The sequence below is a fragment of the Phacochoerus africanus genome, chromosome 15 (genome assembly GCF_016906955.1).
Source record: "Phacochoerus africanus isolate WHEZ1 chromosome 15, ROS_Pafr_v1, whole genome shotgun sequence".
NCBI classification, from domain to species: domain Eukaryota; kingdom Metazoa; phylum Chordata; class Mammalia; order Artiodactyla; family Suidae; genus Phacochoerus; species Phacochoerus africanus.
The window spans coordinates 107,071,538-107,084,441 of NC_062558.1; the positions used below are offsets into that span (position 1 = coordinate 107,071,538).

General features: G+C 44.8%; 1 protein-coding gene across 1 annotated transcript in view; it reads right to left on the reverse strand.

Moving 5' to 3' along the window:
* Nucleotides 1-12,904, reverse strand: part of PDLIM1 (PDZ and LIM domain 1) — a 50,267-nt gene that overhangs the window by 14,999 nt on the left and 22,364 nt on the right. Inside the window, exon 4 of the mRNA XM_047761051.1 lies at nucleotides 9,619-9,818. Within this exon, the coding sequence (XP_047617007.1) occupies nucleotides 9,619-9,818 (200 nt within the window). The remainder of the gene's footprint in view (nucleotides 1-9,618; nucleotides 9,819-12,904) is intronic.

Genomic DNA, 12,904 nt, shown 5'->3' on the forward strand with positions numbered 1-12,904 from the left:
TGAGGATGCAGGTTTGATCCCTGGCCTCGCTCAGTGGGTTTAGGATCTGGCGTTGCTGTGGCTGTGGTGTAGGCCGGCAGCTGTAGCTCTGATTCAACCCCTAGCCTGGGAACCTCCATATGCTGCTGGTGTGGCCCTAAAAAGCAAAAAAAAAAGAATGCAAGTAGAGAGACTCATCAAATGGTCACTCATTTAGCCTGCAGTGCAGTGAGAGAAGCCAACACCCCAGCCCACCCACAGCTGCCAGGCGCTGCCCTTGTCTCTCCCTCCCAGCCCCCAGAAAGGCGATAGGCCACCTTAAGGAGTGGTGGTTAACTGAGGGCTGCAGTCTCTGGCCCACCGTTTCAGCTTTCATGTTTGGTCACATGCCGGACTCTTTCTTTGGGTCTTGAGTTCTGAGCTTGCCCTATAATGTATTATGCTATTTTGACAAATATTTTTTCCTATTACCCTAAGAACTATTTTAAAATCAAGATCAGACCGTGGAATGTTCTTGGGAGAATTTTTCCCCTTCTTTGGTATATGCTGTTATGTCTGGAAGCCACCAAGGGAACGCTAAAAATGACAGAACGCAAACCACAAGGTCATCACATAGTCTTCCAGCCAACAGTCTTGTAAAGTATTTCCATGATTAAGAAAAGAGAAAACAACTTATTTACTCTCAAAGAATGATGTCTTTCTACCACGTGACAACTGATAAAACTCACGCGTTTTGCACCCACTCATTGTATAATTAGCTCATAGTTCATTTTAAAAAGAAAATAGGGAGTTCCCGTTGTGGCTCAGTGGTTAACGACTCCAACTAGGAACCATGAGGTTGCGGGTTCAATCCTGGGCCTTGCTCAGTGGGTTAAGGATCCAGCGTTGCCGTGAGCTGTGGTGTAGGTCACAGATGTGGCTCGGATCCCGAGTTGCTGTGGCTCTGGCGTAGGCCGGTGGCTACAGGTCCAATTAGACCCCTAGCCTGGGAACCTGCATATGCCGTGGGAGCGGCCCAAGAAAAGGCAAAAAGTCAAGAAAGAAAGAAAGAAAGAAAGAAAGAAAGAAAGAAAGAAAGAAAGAAAGAAAGAAAGAAAGAAAGAAAGAAAGAAGGAAAGAAAACAGAGGTATATGTGTTCCCTGAATAACCCTCCCCAGGTTACTTCTCCTCATCTCTCTCTCCCATTTACTGATGCGATTGGATGTCTGCATGTCCTTCAATGGGAAAATGATTAAACACAGTGCAGTACAGCCCTACCACAGATGGCAGAAAATATCTGCAAACCATATATTTGATAAGAGGTTAATATCCCAAGTGTATAAAGAACTCCTACAACTCCACAACAAAAAACAAATAAGCTGATCTTTTAAATGGGCAAGGACTTAAATTGACATTTCTCCAAAAAGATCCACAATAGGCACCAAACATATGAAAAGATGCTCAACACCACTAACCATCAGGAAAATGCAAATCAAAGCCACAAGATAGGTCACCTCACAGCCACTAGGAGAGCTGCTACCAAAAACAACAAGCAAACAAAACTCCAGAAAGTAACAAGTGTTGGGGAGGATGGAGAAACTGGAGCCCTGGGCACCGCTGGTGGGAACATAAGATGGTGAAGCTGCTATGGAAAACGCTACGGAGGTTCCTCCAAAAAATTAAAAATAGAGCTACTGTATGATCCAGCCATCCCACCTCAGGGTATATATCCAAAACCAGGCCCTCAAAGAAGTATCTGCATACTCATGTTCATTGCAGCATTGTTCACCATAGCTGGGGTGGAAGCAATCTAAATGTCCATTGATAGATAAATAGAAAAAGAAAATGAAGTATAGGGGTTCGTGCTGTGGCACAGTGGGTTAAAAAGCTGACTACAGTGGCTTGGGTCACTGCAGAAGGGTGGGTTCCATCCCCAGCCCGGCCCAACACAGTGGATTAAAGGATGCAGCGTTGCTGCAGCTATAACATAGGTCACAGCTGTGGCCTGGATTCAATCCCTGGTCTGGTCTGAGAACTTCCATATGCCTTGGGTGTAGCCATGGGAAGGGAGGGGAGGAGAAGGGAGGAAAGAAAAAGAAAATGTGGTATATTCAGATAATGGAATATTATCTAGACTTTAAAAAAAAAAGGGGGGGGGGGACTCCTATCACATGCTGCAACACGGATGAACCTTGAGGACACTATGCTAAATTAAGAGAACCAGCCACAAAAAGTCAAATTCTGCATGATTCCACTTCCATGAGGTAGCTAAAGTAGTCACTCTTAGAAACACAAAACAGAATGGTGGTTGCCAAGGGCTGGAGGGAAGAGGAAAAAGGGAATTGTTCAAAGGGTAGAGAGTTTCAGTTTTGCAAGACAAGAAATTTCTGAAGATCTGCTGTACAACAATCTGTATGTAGTTACCACTCCTACATCGTAATTTAAAAAATAGTTAAGATGGTATATTCTATGCTACGTGTTTTTCTTTTAAACCACAATTTTAAAAAATGCATCTTTAAAACAGAAAAAGAAAGAAAGAAACTATTGGTATCTAAAACGACCTAACCAGGAGTTCCCGTCATGGTGCAGTGGAAACGAATCTGACTAGGAATCATGAGGTTGAGGGTTCAATCCCTAACCTCGTTCAGTGGGCTAATGATCCGGTGTTGCTGTGAGCTGTGGTATAGGTTGCAGACTCAGTTTGGATCCCACGTTGCTGTGGCTGTGGTGCAGGCTGACGGCCGTAGCTCTGATTAGACCCCTAGCCTGGGAACTTTCATAAGCTGCAGGTGCAGCCCTAAAAAGCAAAAAAAAAAAAAAACCAACTAACCAAATCAGATGAATCTCCAGTAAATTCTCCAAAGTAAGGAATCTCAAAAAAAGTAACATACTATGTGATCCCATCAATAACATTCTTTTTGTTGTTGTTGTCCTTTGAGGGCCACACCTGCAGCACATGGAAGTTCCCAGGCTAGGGGTCGAATCAGGGCTGTAGCCGCCAGCCTACAACACAGCCACAGCATCACCAGATCTGAGCTGCATCTGCAACCTACACCACAGCTCACAGCAGGCAATGCTGGATCCTTAACCCACTGAGCAAGGCCAGGGATCAAACCCAAGTCCTCATGGATACGAGTTAGGTTCATTTCTCGCTAAGCCACACGGGGAACCCCAATAATAGTCTTGAAATGACAAAATTATAGAAATAGAGATCAGCTTAGTGGGGTGTCAGGGGTACAGGACGGTGCAAGAATAGGAGGGAAGTGGGTGTGGCTATAAAAGGAAAACCTGAGCAATCTCTGAGGTGGTAGAAACGTTCTGTATCTCAGCCATATAAATGTCAACGCTGTAGTTTTGATAGTTTTCAGGATGCTACCATGGATGGAAACTGGGTAAAGGGCACAGGGGATCTCTCTGTTTTGTTTCCTGTAACTATATGTGAATCTACAATTACTGAAAAATAAAAAGTTTAGTTAAGTTTAAGAAAAATTTTCCCCAAATGACGGAAGTAAAACACTAACTGGAAATGATGTCAAGGAGATTTCTTTCTTTTTTTGGCTGCACCCATGGCATATGGAAGTTCCTGGGCCAGGGACTGAATGCGAGCCACAGCTGCAACCTACACTACAGCTGCAGCAATGCTAGATCCTTAATCCACCGCCTTGGGCCAGGGATTGAACCTACGCGGCCGCAGAGACAGCATCAGATCCCTTAAACTGCTTGCCACAGTGGGAACGCCACTGAGATTTCAGTAGATGATTTTTATGTAGGTGGGGATAAAGAAAGAAAGGATATAAGCTGATTCAGAAAAACTCTTTCATGTCTGAGCTGCCCCAACCCAGTTACCCCAATGTTCACCAAATACACAATTCTGAGAAATCCTATGTAATCATTTTTGGAAGGGGAGCCTGGCCAGAGTGCTCCCTAAGCTTTAGCCTTCAAAGGCCTAGATGTTGGACTCAATAAGAAACCAGAGGAGTAATTATGGGCACCAGGAGAAGAGGGAGGAACATCCAGAACCCCAGCGCCAATTCCCTGTGGGCTGTGGGCAAGTTTAGTTAGAAGCACAAGCCACCACCATCCATCGTCACAGAGGTTTTCCTCTGACCTCGCTCCAGTGAGTCAGGGCTAATATAAGCCTCCAGTGTCACCTGAACCAAGAACAATGAATGCAGCCCTTATTTCAATGGAACCTGCTTAGAAATTTGCCTCATGAGTATTTATGGGGGAAAGGGGGGTTGCCTAAGAACACAATTTGGAAAACCCAATATCTTGGAACTATTGTGGTTATGGGAGCCCAAGGGATTATTCCACGAAGAGGCTACCACTCCATCGGGAAGGTAATTAGCTATACTAACTAGTCGGCTGACCTTCGGCTCTAGCGCTGGGAAAGAAACAAGTTTACTCCAAGTTACAGGAAAATCCTCTCCACGAGGATTTGCCTATGTGCTTCTGTCCTCTGGAGCCCCTCGTACTCAGAAGTGACGGGTGTGGAGCTTCTCCTAAGCAATGAAACCAGTAACAAACAGCATTTACTGAGCACATCCCAGGGGCCAGGCACCATGCTGGGTATTTTTTGCCTGTCTCATTCCAATTTCTCAATAGCCTGGTGGTAAGGTAGTTCATATTATCTGCTTTCGAGCTGAAGAGGCCGAGTTTCAGAGGTTATGTGATTTGCCCAAGGTCACACAGCTAACAAGAGGCAAAGCTGGAATTTAAGCTCAGGCCTCTCTATCTACAAAGCCCACAGCTTTAAGAAAGCATCAACCAGTATCATATATATAAAGAAATCCAGGCCCCAAATCACCAGAAAATGGTCAGAGCCCTAAATCCGTGGAAAGAGGTCAGAGGCAGATGAAAGCCTTCTGATGAACACAGCAACATTTCCCCCACACACTTGGTACACAGTAGGCACCAATAAATGACTGTTAAGCTGAACTGACCCAGCAGCCCTCCCATTCACCTGTGTGTGCTGGGGAGGACAGGCCGCAGATGGTACCTCGCGCCTGCCGGCCCAGTTTAATTTGGAAATGGCAATGCTGTCTGTGCTCTTATCTGATGGGGACAGGGCCCTGGGAAGTCCTACAAGACAGAGAGCCACACACACTAGGCTGTGCATGCGACAAAGAAACTCGGAGTGAGCCCCCGGGAACCAGTGATGACCTCAGATGCAAAGTATGAAGTGAGCCAATTCTGGAACCTCAGTGAATTTCACAGACTAAACAGTGGGGGGTGATTGCTCAGGACGTCTGCTGATGGAGCTGCTGGGTTTGCACTAGAATCTTCCTTCGCTGATATGCACAAATGGCCTCTCTAGGAAGAGATCCGTAAGCAGAGACCCACATACAAGAAACACTGCCTGTTCGGGCCTTTCCTCTGCCAGGGGCTGTGGGTGTTTCCACTGTTTTTGGATTCATCCTCACAGAATCTGGGATGGAACAGAAGCTGGGCCCCCTCTGCTGAGAAAATCTGGAAGGAGACTTTTGATAAAGACTCAGAAGCTGCGGTAGCCAAAAAGTCTGCAACAAGAGGGGACAGGGGCTGGAGGAAAGGCCTGCACAGGGTCCAGATAGTTCGGACTTAATTGTTTCGGATGGGAGGGAGGAAGGGAGCAGGCGGGGAACATGAGAAGAAAGAAGACATTAATGAAGGAATAATAGCCAAGGCCATACTAAAAATACTTTCCAGGCACATATTTCTCCCAATGCATAGCAGCTCTCTCAATTAAGGATGTGTCATTTCCTGGGTTATTAAATCCAGATCATGGAACATTCCACTCTGGGACAGTTAAAGAGAGGCACGTTCTCAGCCTCCTTCAGCACCAAAGCTGCAAAGGCCGGGGATCACGGCTCTTGGTGTTTCTACCACTTGACTCCCCACCAAGCTGCCTTGAGAGAGAGCATCCCTTCAGGGCCCAGCATGGTGCTCCTTCTCAGGCCCTTCGAAGGCCCCCACAGTTACCCTGAAAGTTATCATCATCATAAGCCACCAGGGCCCTGCAGGGCTCAGAACCGGAGGAAGAAGCAGCATTAGCAGCCACACTGCCTCAGTTACTACAGTAAATGCCAGCAACCAAAGCCAAAGTCACATGGCAAAAAGCTTCCCCTGCTAGGCCCCGAGAAGCTTAAAAGGAAATCACAGAGCCCTTTCAGTGCTGGGCATGGGGACCCGCATGCCATGGGTGCCCAAGAACATCTGTCTCTTTTTCAGGGGAGAAGGTCCAGAAGCACAGCATGGCCAAAGAAGCTTCAAGAGGGTCTCCACATAGCTCTTTCCAACATTTAAGTAGTTTAGAAGCTCTTGTGCCTTAATCTGTCCTAACCTGCATCTGAAGCAAAGGGTTTGCCATTTAATCGCCTTAACAGCCGGGCAGATTCTTCTTAAAAATAAACCGGTGCAGCAGAAACAAATCTGACTAGCATCCATGAGGATGTGGGTTCAATCCCTGGCCTTGCTCAGTGGGTCAGGGATCTGGTGTTGCTGTGAGCTGTGGTGTAGGTCGAAGACACGCCTTGGATCCTGCGTTGCTGTAGCTGTGGTGCAGGCCGGCAGCTGTAGCTCTGATTTTGACCCCTAGCCTGGGAACTTCCATATGTTGTGGGTGCAGCAAAAAAAAAAAAAAAGGCTAAATAAATAAATAAACAAACTGGGGAGAAATTCAACAGCAAAATTGCTTTCAGAGCTAATCCAAGAACCAAGGATTCCAACCATAAAGAAAACAAAAAGACAACCTATGGACTGAGAGAATATTTGCAAATGATATAACCAACAAGGGATTACTTTCCAAAATATACAAACAGCTCATACAACTCAATATCAAACAAACAAACAAATCAATCAAAAAATGGGTAGAAGACCGAAAGAGACCTTTCTCCAAAGGTGACATACAAATGGCCAACGGGCCCCTGAAAAAAGATACTCAACATTGCTAATTGTTAGACAAATGCAAACCAAACTACAATGAGGTACCCCCTCACACCAGTCAGAATGGCCAACATCAAAAAACCTGCAGGTAATAAATGCTGGAGAGGGTGTGGAGAAAAAGGAACCCTCCTACACTGCTGGTGGGAATGTAAAATGGTGCAGCCACTAAGGAGAACAGTATGGAGGTTCCTTAAAAAACTAAAACTAGAGCTACCAAGTGACCCAGCCATCCCACTTCTGGGCATGTACCAACATGGATGGATCTAGAGAATATAGTGATGTAAGTGAAATAAGTCAGACAGAAAAAGACAAATAGACATCACTTACATGTGGAATCTAAAAAATCATACAAATGAATCTACTTAGAAAACAGAAACAGACTCACAGACACAGAAAATAAATTTATGATTACCAAAGGAGAAAGGGAGGTGAGAGATAAATTAGGAGTATAGGATTAACAGATACACATCACTCTATATAAAATAGATAAACCACTGGGAACTACGTCTGGTCACTTATGATGGCGCATGATAATGTGTGAAAATAGAATGTATCTATGTATGTGTAGCTGGGTCACCATGATGTACAGTAGAAAAAAAAAAATTGTATTGGGGCAATAATAATTAAAAAAAAAAGTCAAAAATAAAAAAAATAAACAACAAAGTTTTACTGTATAGCTCAGGAAGCTATGTTCAATATCTTATAATAACTTATAATGGAAAAGAATCTGAAAAAAATTTTAAATATTTAAAAATTTTAAAAATGCAACTGAATCACTTTGCAACACTATTCACAATAGCCAAGACATGGAAACAACTAAACAACTCAAATGTCCATCAACAGATAATTGGATTAGGAAGATGTGGTATATATACACAATGGAATACTACTCAGCCATAAAAAAACCGAAGTAATGCCATTTGCAGCAACATGGATGGAACTAGAGACTCTCATACTTAGTGAAGTAAGTCAGAATGAGAAAGACAAATACCATATGATATCACTTATATCTGGAATCTAATATAGGGCACAAACGAACTTTTCCACAGAAAAGAAACTCATGGACTTGGAGAGTAGACTTGTGGTTGCCAAGGGAGAGGCAGCAGGATGGATTGGGAGCTTGGGGTTAATAGATGCAGATTACTGCCTTTGGAATGGATAAGCAATGAGGTCCTGCTGTGTAGCACTGGGAACTATGTCTAGTCACTTATGATAGAGCAGGATAATGAGAGAAAAAAGAATCTATACATGTATGTGTAACTCGGTCACCATGCTGTACAGTAGAAAACTAACAGAACACTGTAAACCAGCTATAATTGAAAAAAATAAAAATCATTATATATAAAAACAATTTTAAATACAGCTGAAATCACTTTGCTGCATAACTGAAACTCACGCAATATTGTAAATCAACTATACTTCATTAAAAAAAAAAAAAAAAGAGTGGAGTTCCCTTGTGGCACAGTGGGTTAAGGATCCTGAATTGTCACTGCAGCAGCTAGGGTTGCTGCTATGGCACAGGTTTGGTTCCTGGCCTGGGAACTGCCACATGTCACAAGCACAGCCAAAAACTTTTAAAAATAAACAAAGAACTGAGGATTTCAAGCAGGATTTTCCAAGATCATTCAAGTTTGGACCACATGGTATTTTCCAATAAATATGTCACCAACACCTAAAAATCAGGAGATGAAGAGAGACTTTCTGACTGTTTTGATGAAATTAATCATCAGAATTGGGAATCCTAGGCCTGTACATAATGACTGGCTGGAGCCAAGTGGCTCCCGCTCTGGATGGGCATGCACTGTCCAGCTGCCATGGTGCCATGCTCTGCTCCCCCTGGCTGGGACTCAGCTCTGTCCTTGAGTCTGTATCTCCCTTGCCACCTTTGGGTATATAAGACGGCAACTCGTGACCTAGTCCATCCAATTTTAACCACAGAGAACTGACCCCATCTCTAATTCTCCAAACTCAAACCCAGTTCTTTGCCATGGACTGCAGCATTCCCAGTGTTTCTGGATTCATCTTCAAAGAGTTTGGGAGGGAGCCGACACTGGGCCCCTTCTGCTGGAAGATCTAGAGGATTCTTTGGATAAAGACTTAGAGGCAGCTGGGGCCAAGGGAACAGGCCTCCCCAGTCCTGAGCAAGATGCTTCCTTAGATCTGTCCACCTGCAGCCCCTCCTCTCCCCTGGGCAAGGCCACCTCTGTCTCCACCCAAAATCTGAACCTCTTCCAATGGACAGACATTTTTATCCTCGTGGACTTCTTTATATGATTTCTACTGGGCCACCCCAAGGGGGAAAAAAGCAAATTCTGCCTCATCAAAACTTCATCCAGAAGTACTTGTCCCAGGAGTTCCCGTTGTGGCTCAAGGGTCATGAACTCCACTAGTATCCATGAGGATGTGGGTTCGGTCCCTGGCCTCACTTAGCGGGTCAAGGATCTGGCATTGCCACAAGCTGTGGTGTAGGCCGCAGATGCGGCTCAGATCTGGTGTGGCTGTGGCTGCGGTGTAGCCAAACACAGCACTGGGCATTTTACAGGTTACTTCTTATTTTACAACCACCCTACAAGGCAGGTGGTATTAGCCCCTTTTTGGACATGAGGAAAATGGACACAGAAAGAACTGTGCTAAAGTAGACATCTTTCTCCCTGGGCTAGTGGCTGAACCTTCTTCCCGCTGCCTGAATGAGCCTGTCCAGGACTGGCCAGAGCAGAATGCCTGGGCCTACTTACACTCGGCCATTCGTCTCTTGCCCACTGGCTGCCGTCTTTGACTCCAAGGCACTGTTGAAGCTGGAGATGTTTTCAGAAGAGTAGAGGCCAGCTGGGTTGTTGTACTGGTTTGTGATGATCCTGGGGGAAGCGCTGGAGGCAGGTGAGGCGGTAAAGGGCATGGCACTCCGGTTGTGGGCGCTTCCTATGTGTAAGACCTCCTGCAGGCAGAGATCAGAAGAAAAATCAAGGGGGAGTCTGACGTGCAGCTCTCCAGGAACGCTGCAAGCTGAGTGCCAGAGGGAGAAGTGTTTCAATGGGCCATCACTGGCCCTGGCTCAAGGCCCAACTCTAGCAGAAGGGCTCTGACCAACCCGCCAGACACAGGGCAAGACCCAGGATGTTGCACAAGTCAGGCACATTCAGGTTCACCCACCAGCTCTGCCTTCTCATTCTTTTCTGAGGCCCAGAAGAGCCTGATCTCCTGCTGGGTACCCCTGGGTAGGATACCCCTTGATGCCCTGGCCTGTCAGGATGCAAGTCAGAGCTAAAACGCCCTTTCAGGGCACATTCCAGAGGGATTAAGAACCAGGAAGAGAGGAATCGGCATCCCTTCAGTGCAAAGCAGGGGATGATAAAAGGTGGAGATAAATTCCCCAGAACAGAGTGGTTTAGACAAGTAAGATAAGAGGGCTGTGGTGTCATCAGTGAGGCAGCTGCTGACTAGGCAGAGAAGCCTCTGTGCTCTGGCAGGAGGGGGCTAAGGGGAATTATGGATCTGTTGTTTCTTAATGGGAGAAGTCCAAGGCTAATCAGATGGAAAGCTGGGGGATACCTGTTACAGGGCAGTGCCCAGGGGAGGCTCCTATACTCCCCTCTTTGTGTAATTTGAGCAAGTGCCCTCTACCTCCAAGCTGGACTGCCTAGAGTCGGTGGATAATTATTACACCACCACAGAGCTACTTTATAAACACCCCTCAAAACTTGTTAAATTGACGTTCCCTTTTTATTTTTTTTTTTTAATCAAGGCTTTTCTGATGAGTTGGTTATAAGGTGTTTTCTGCTCAGCCACTGTGGATCTACCCCTGGCTCCAAGGCAAGAGCATCCTCTGTGCTGCCCCCTAAACTTGATGTGCATCCTATTTTCTGGGTTTCCCAGAAATCTTCCTGAACCCTGACCTTTTCTTTTTTTTCTTTTTTTTTTTTTTTGGTAATACCCAGGTCCCAAACAACTGCCCCCCAAAGAGTTCCTGTCCTCTGTTGCTCTTCCTTTTTTTTTGTTTTCTCTTTCATACTTTCTTAGAAAACACAATGATGAAAACCACCAGGTTAATTCTCTGTGCACTGACTTAAAAGACAACATGAAAACTTGATTATAAGGATTCAGATAGGCTCCCTCTTCAACAAGTTGGAAACACTGAGGGTTAACTCTCTATATTACCTCGACATGATTTTGTCCACATGGAACAAAAGCTTAGGACAGTTTATTCACAAAAGGGGAAGTAAAATTAGTTAACAAAATAACCTCAGCAGTAATCAAAAAGTGATTAAATAGGTTTTACAATATAACTATCCCAAGGGATAATAAGTGGTTATGAACAGCTGCAGACTTTCAGGGGGTGGCCTGGAACCCCAGGCCCCATAATTGCTATGCAGCAGCACAGTGGGACAGATGACAGTGGCAGCCAGGATCACAATTCTTTCCTCGTCTCTCCTTCCCCACAGCAATTCCTAGGAGCAACTTAGGAGGCTGAGCACCAGGGAAGAACCCTTATGTTTCTGTCTTGGCTCATTTTTTTCCCTGTCGCTTCCTGTTTGGCTTTGGGCCAGTTGTACCTCCCTCTTCGCCACTGCACAGCGCCTGGCACACAGCAGGCATTCAACCAGTGCCATCCCCTTCATTTTCAGTTAGAATGGAAGTTAATAGAAAATGCAGGTTGAACTAGGAACCATGAGGTTGAGGGTTCGATCCCTGGCCTCGCTCAGCGGATTAGGATCCAGCATTGCCGTGAGCTGTGGTATAGGTCACATACATGGCTCGGATCCCATGTTGCTATGGCTGTGGCGTAGGCCAGCAGCTATAGCTCTGATTCAACCCCTAGCCTGGGAACCTCCATATGCCACGGGTGTGGCCCTAAAAAGGCAAAAAAAGAAAAGGAAAGAAAAGAAAGAAAGAAAGAAAATGGAGGTTGGAAATTCTGATCTTCACTTTTATAGAGAATCTCCCAAGAATGTATCTGTTTTGTACATAAAAGGGGTATCTCTAATTCCATGTGAATACTGGTCTGTCCAGAAGTCAGGCAGTTAACTCAGGGCCTGCCTTTTGGAAGGGATGATGTAATTGTTTGGGCTTTGTATTTATCAGTCTCCAAGGAAACTCAATAATGAGGAAATATAAACTAGGTGTGTAACTACACTGACCTCAGATAAGCTGGGGTGTTGGCTGGCCTTACATGAAGGAACAGATCCTTTAATTATAGATGAACTCTGCTCTTACTCATTCCTCTATTTTAGAATGACTGGAAGTTGAAGATTTTGGAAAAATGAGAGGTGGGAAGTTTTTCATAGGAACAAAGAATTACTAAGAATCAAAAGAAAACTATAGTTAAGTTAGCCGTTAGTGTTTGAGATTTTTTTTTTTAATCTGAAGGAAACAGCCTTCAAAATATTAATATAGGTACTCAGATTATATGTTTAAGATGAAAATTCAAGTATAATACATAGACAAAGTATAACTAAAAGGTAAGTATTGCATTACTGAAGTGAAAACTTTTTAGAGACCACATTAAAACAAAAATCATTCCTTACAAGTCATAAAACATATGAGCACTTAACACATTAAAACTTAACATTTATAGGCAGAGTTCCCGTCGTGGCGCAGTGGTTAACGAATCCGACTAGGAACCATGAGGTTGCGGGTTCGATCCCTGCCCTTGCTCAGTGGGTTAAGGATCCGGCGTTGCCGTGAGCTGTGGTGTAGGTCGCAGACGCGGCTTGGATCCCCCGTTGCTGTGGCTCTGACGTAGGCTGGCAGCGACAGCTCCCATTAGACCCCTAGCCTGGGAACCTCCATCTGCTGTGGGTGCGGCCCAAAGAAATAGCAAAAAGACAAAAAAAAAAAAAAACTTAACATTTATAATGAATTTAATGAAGTGATTGAAAACTCCCTGGGAAATTGGAATTGACTGTGGCATGTTTTAAATTAGGTTGCACAACAGCCAATTTATAGATTGAATGCCATATTTATGAACTTTCCTTAGAGGAACTGTACAGAATAATACAGTCAAGTCAGTTTTGAAATGGTGGA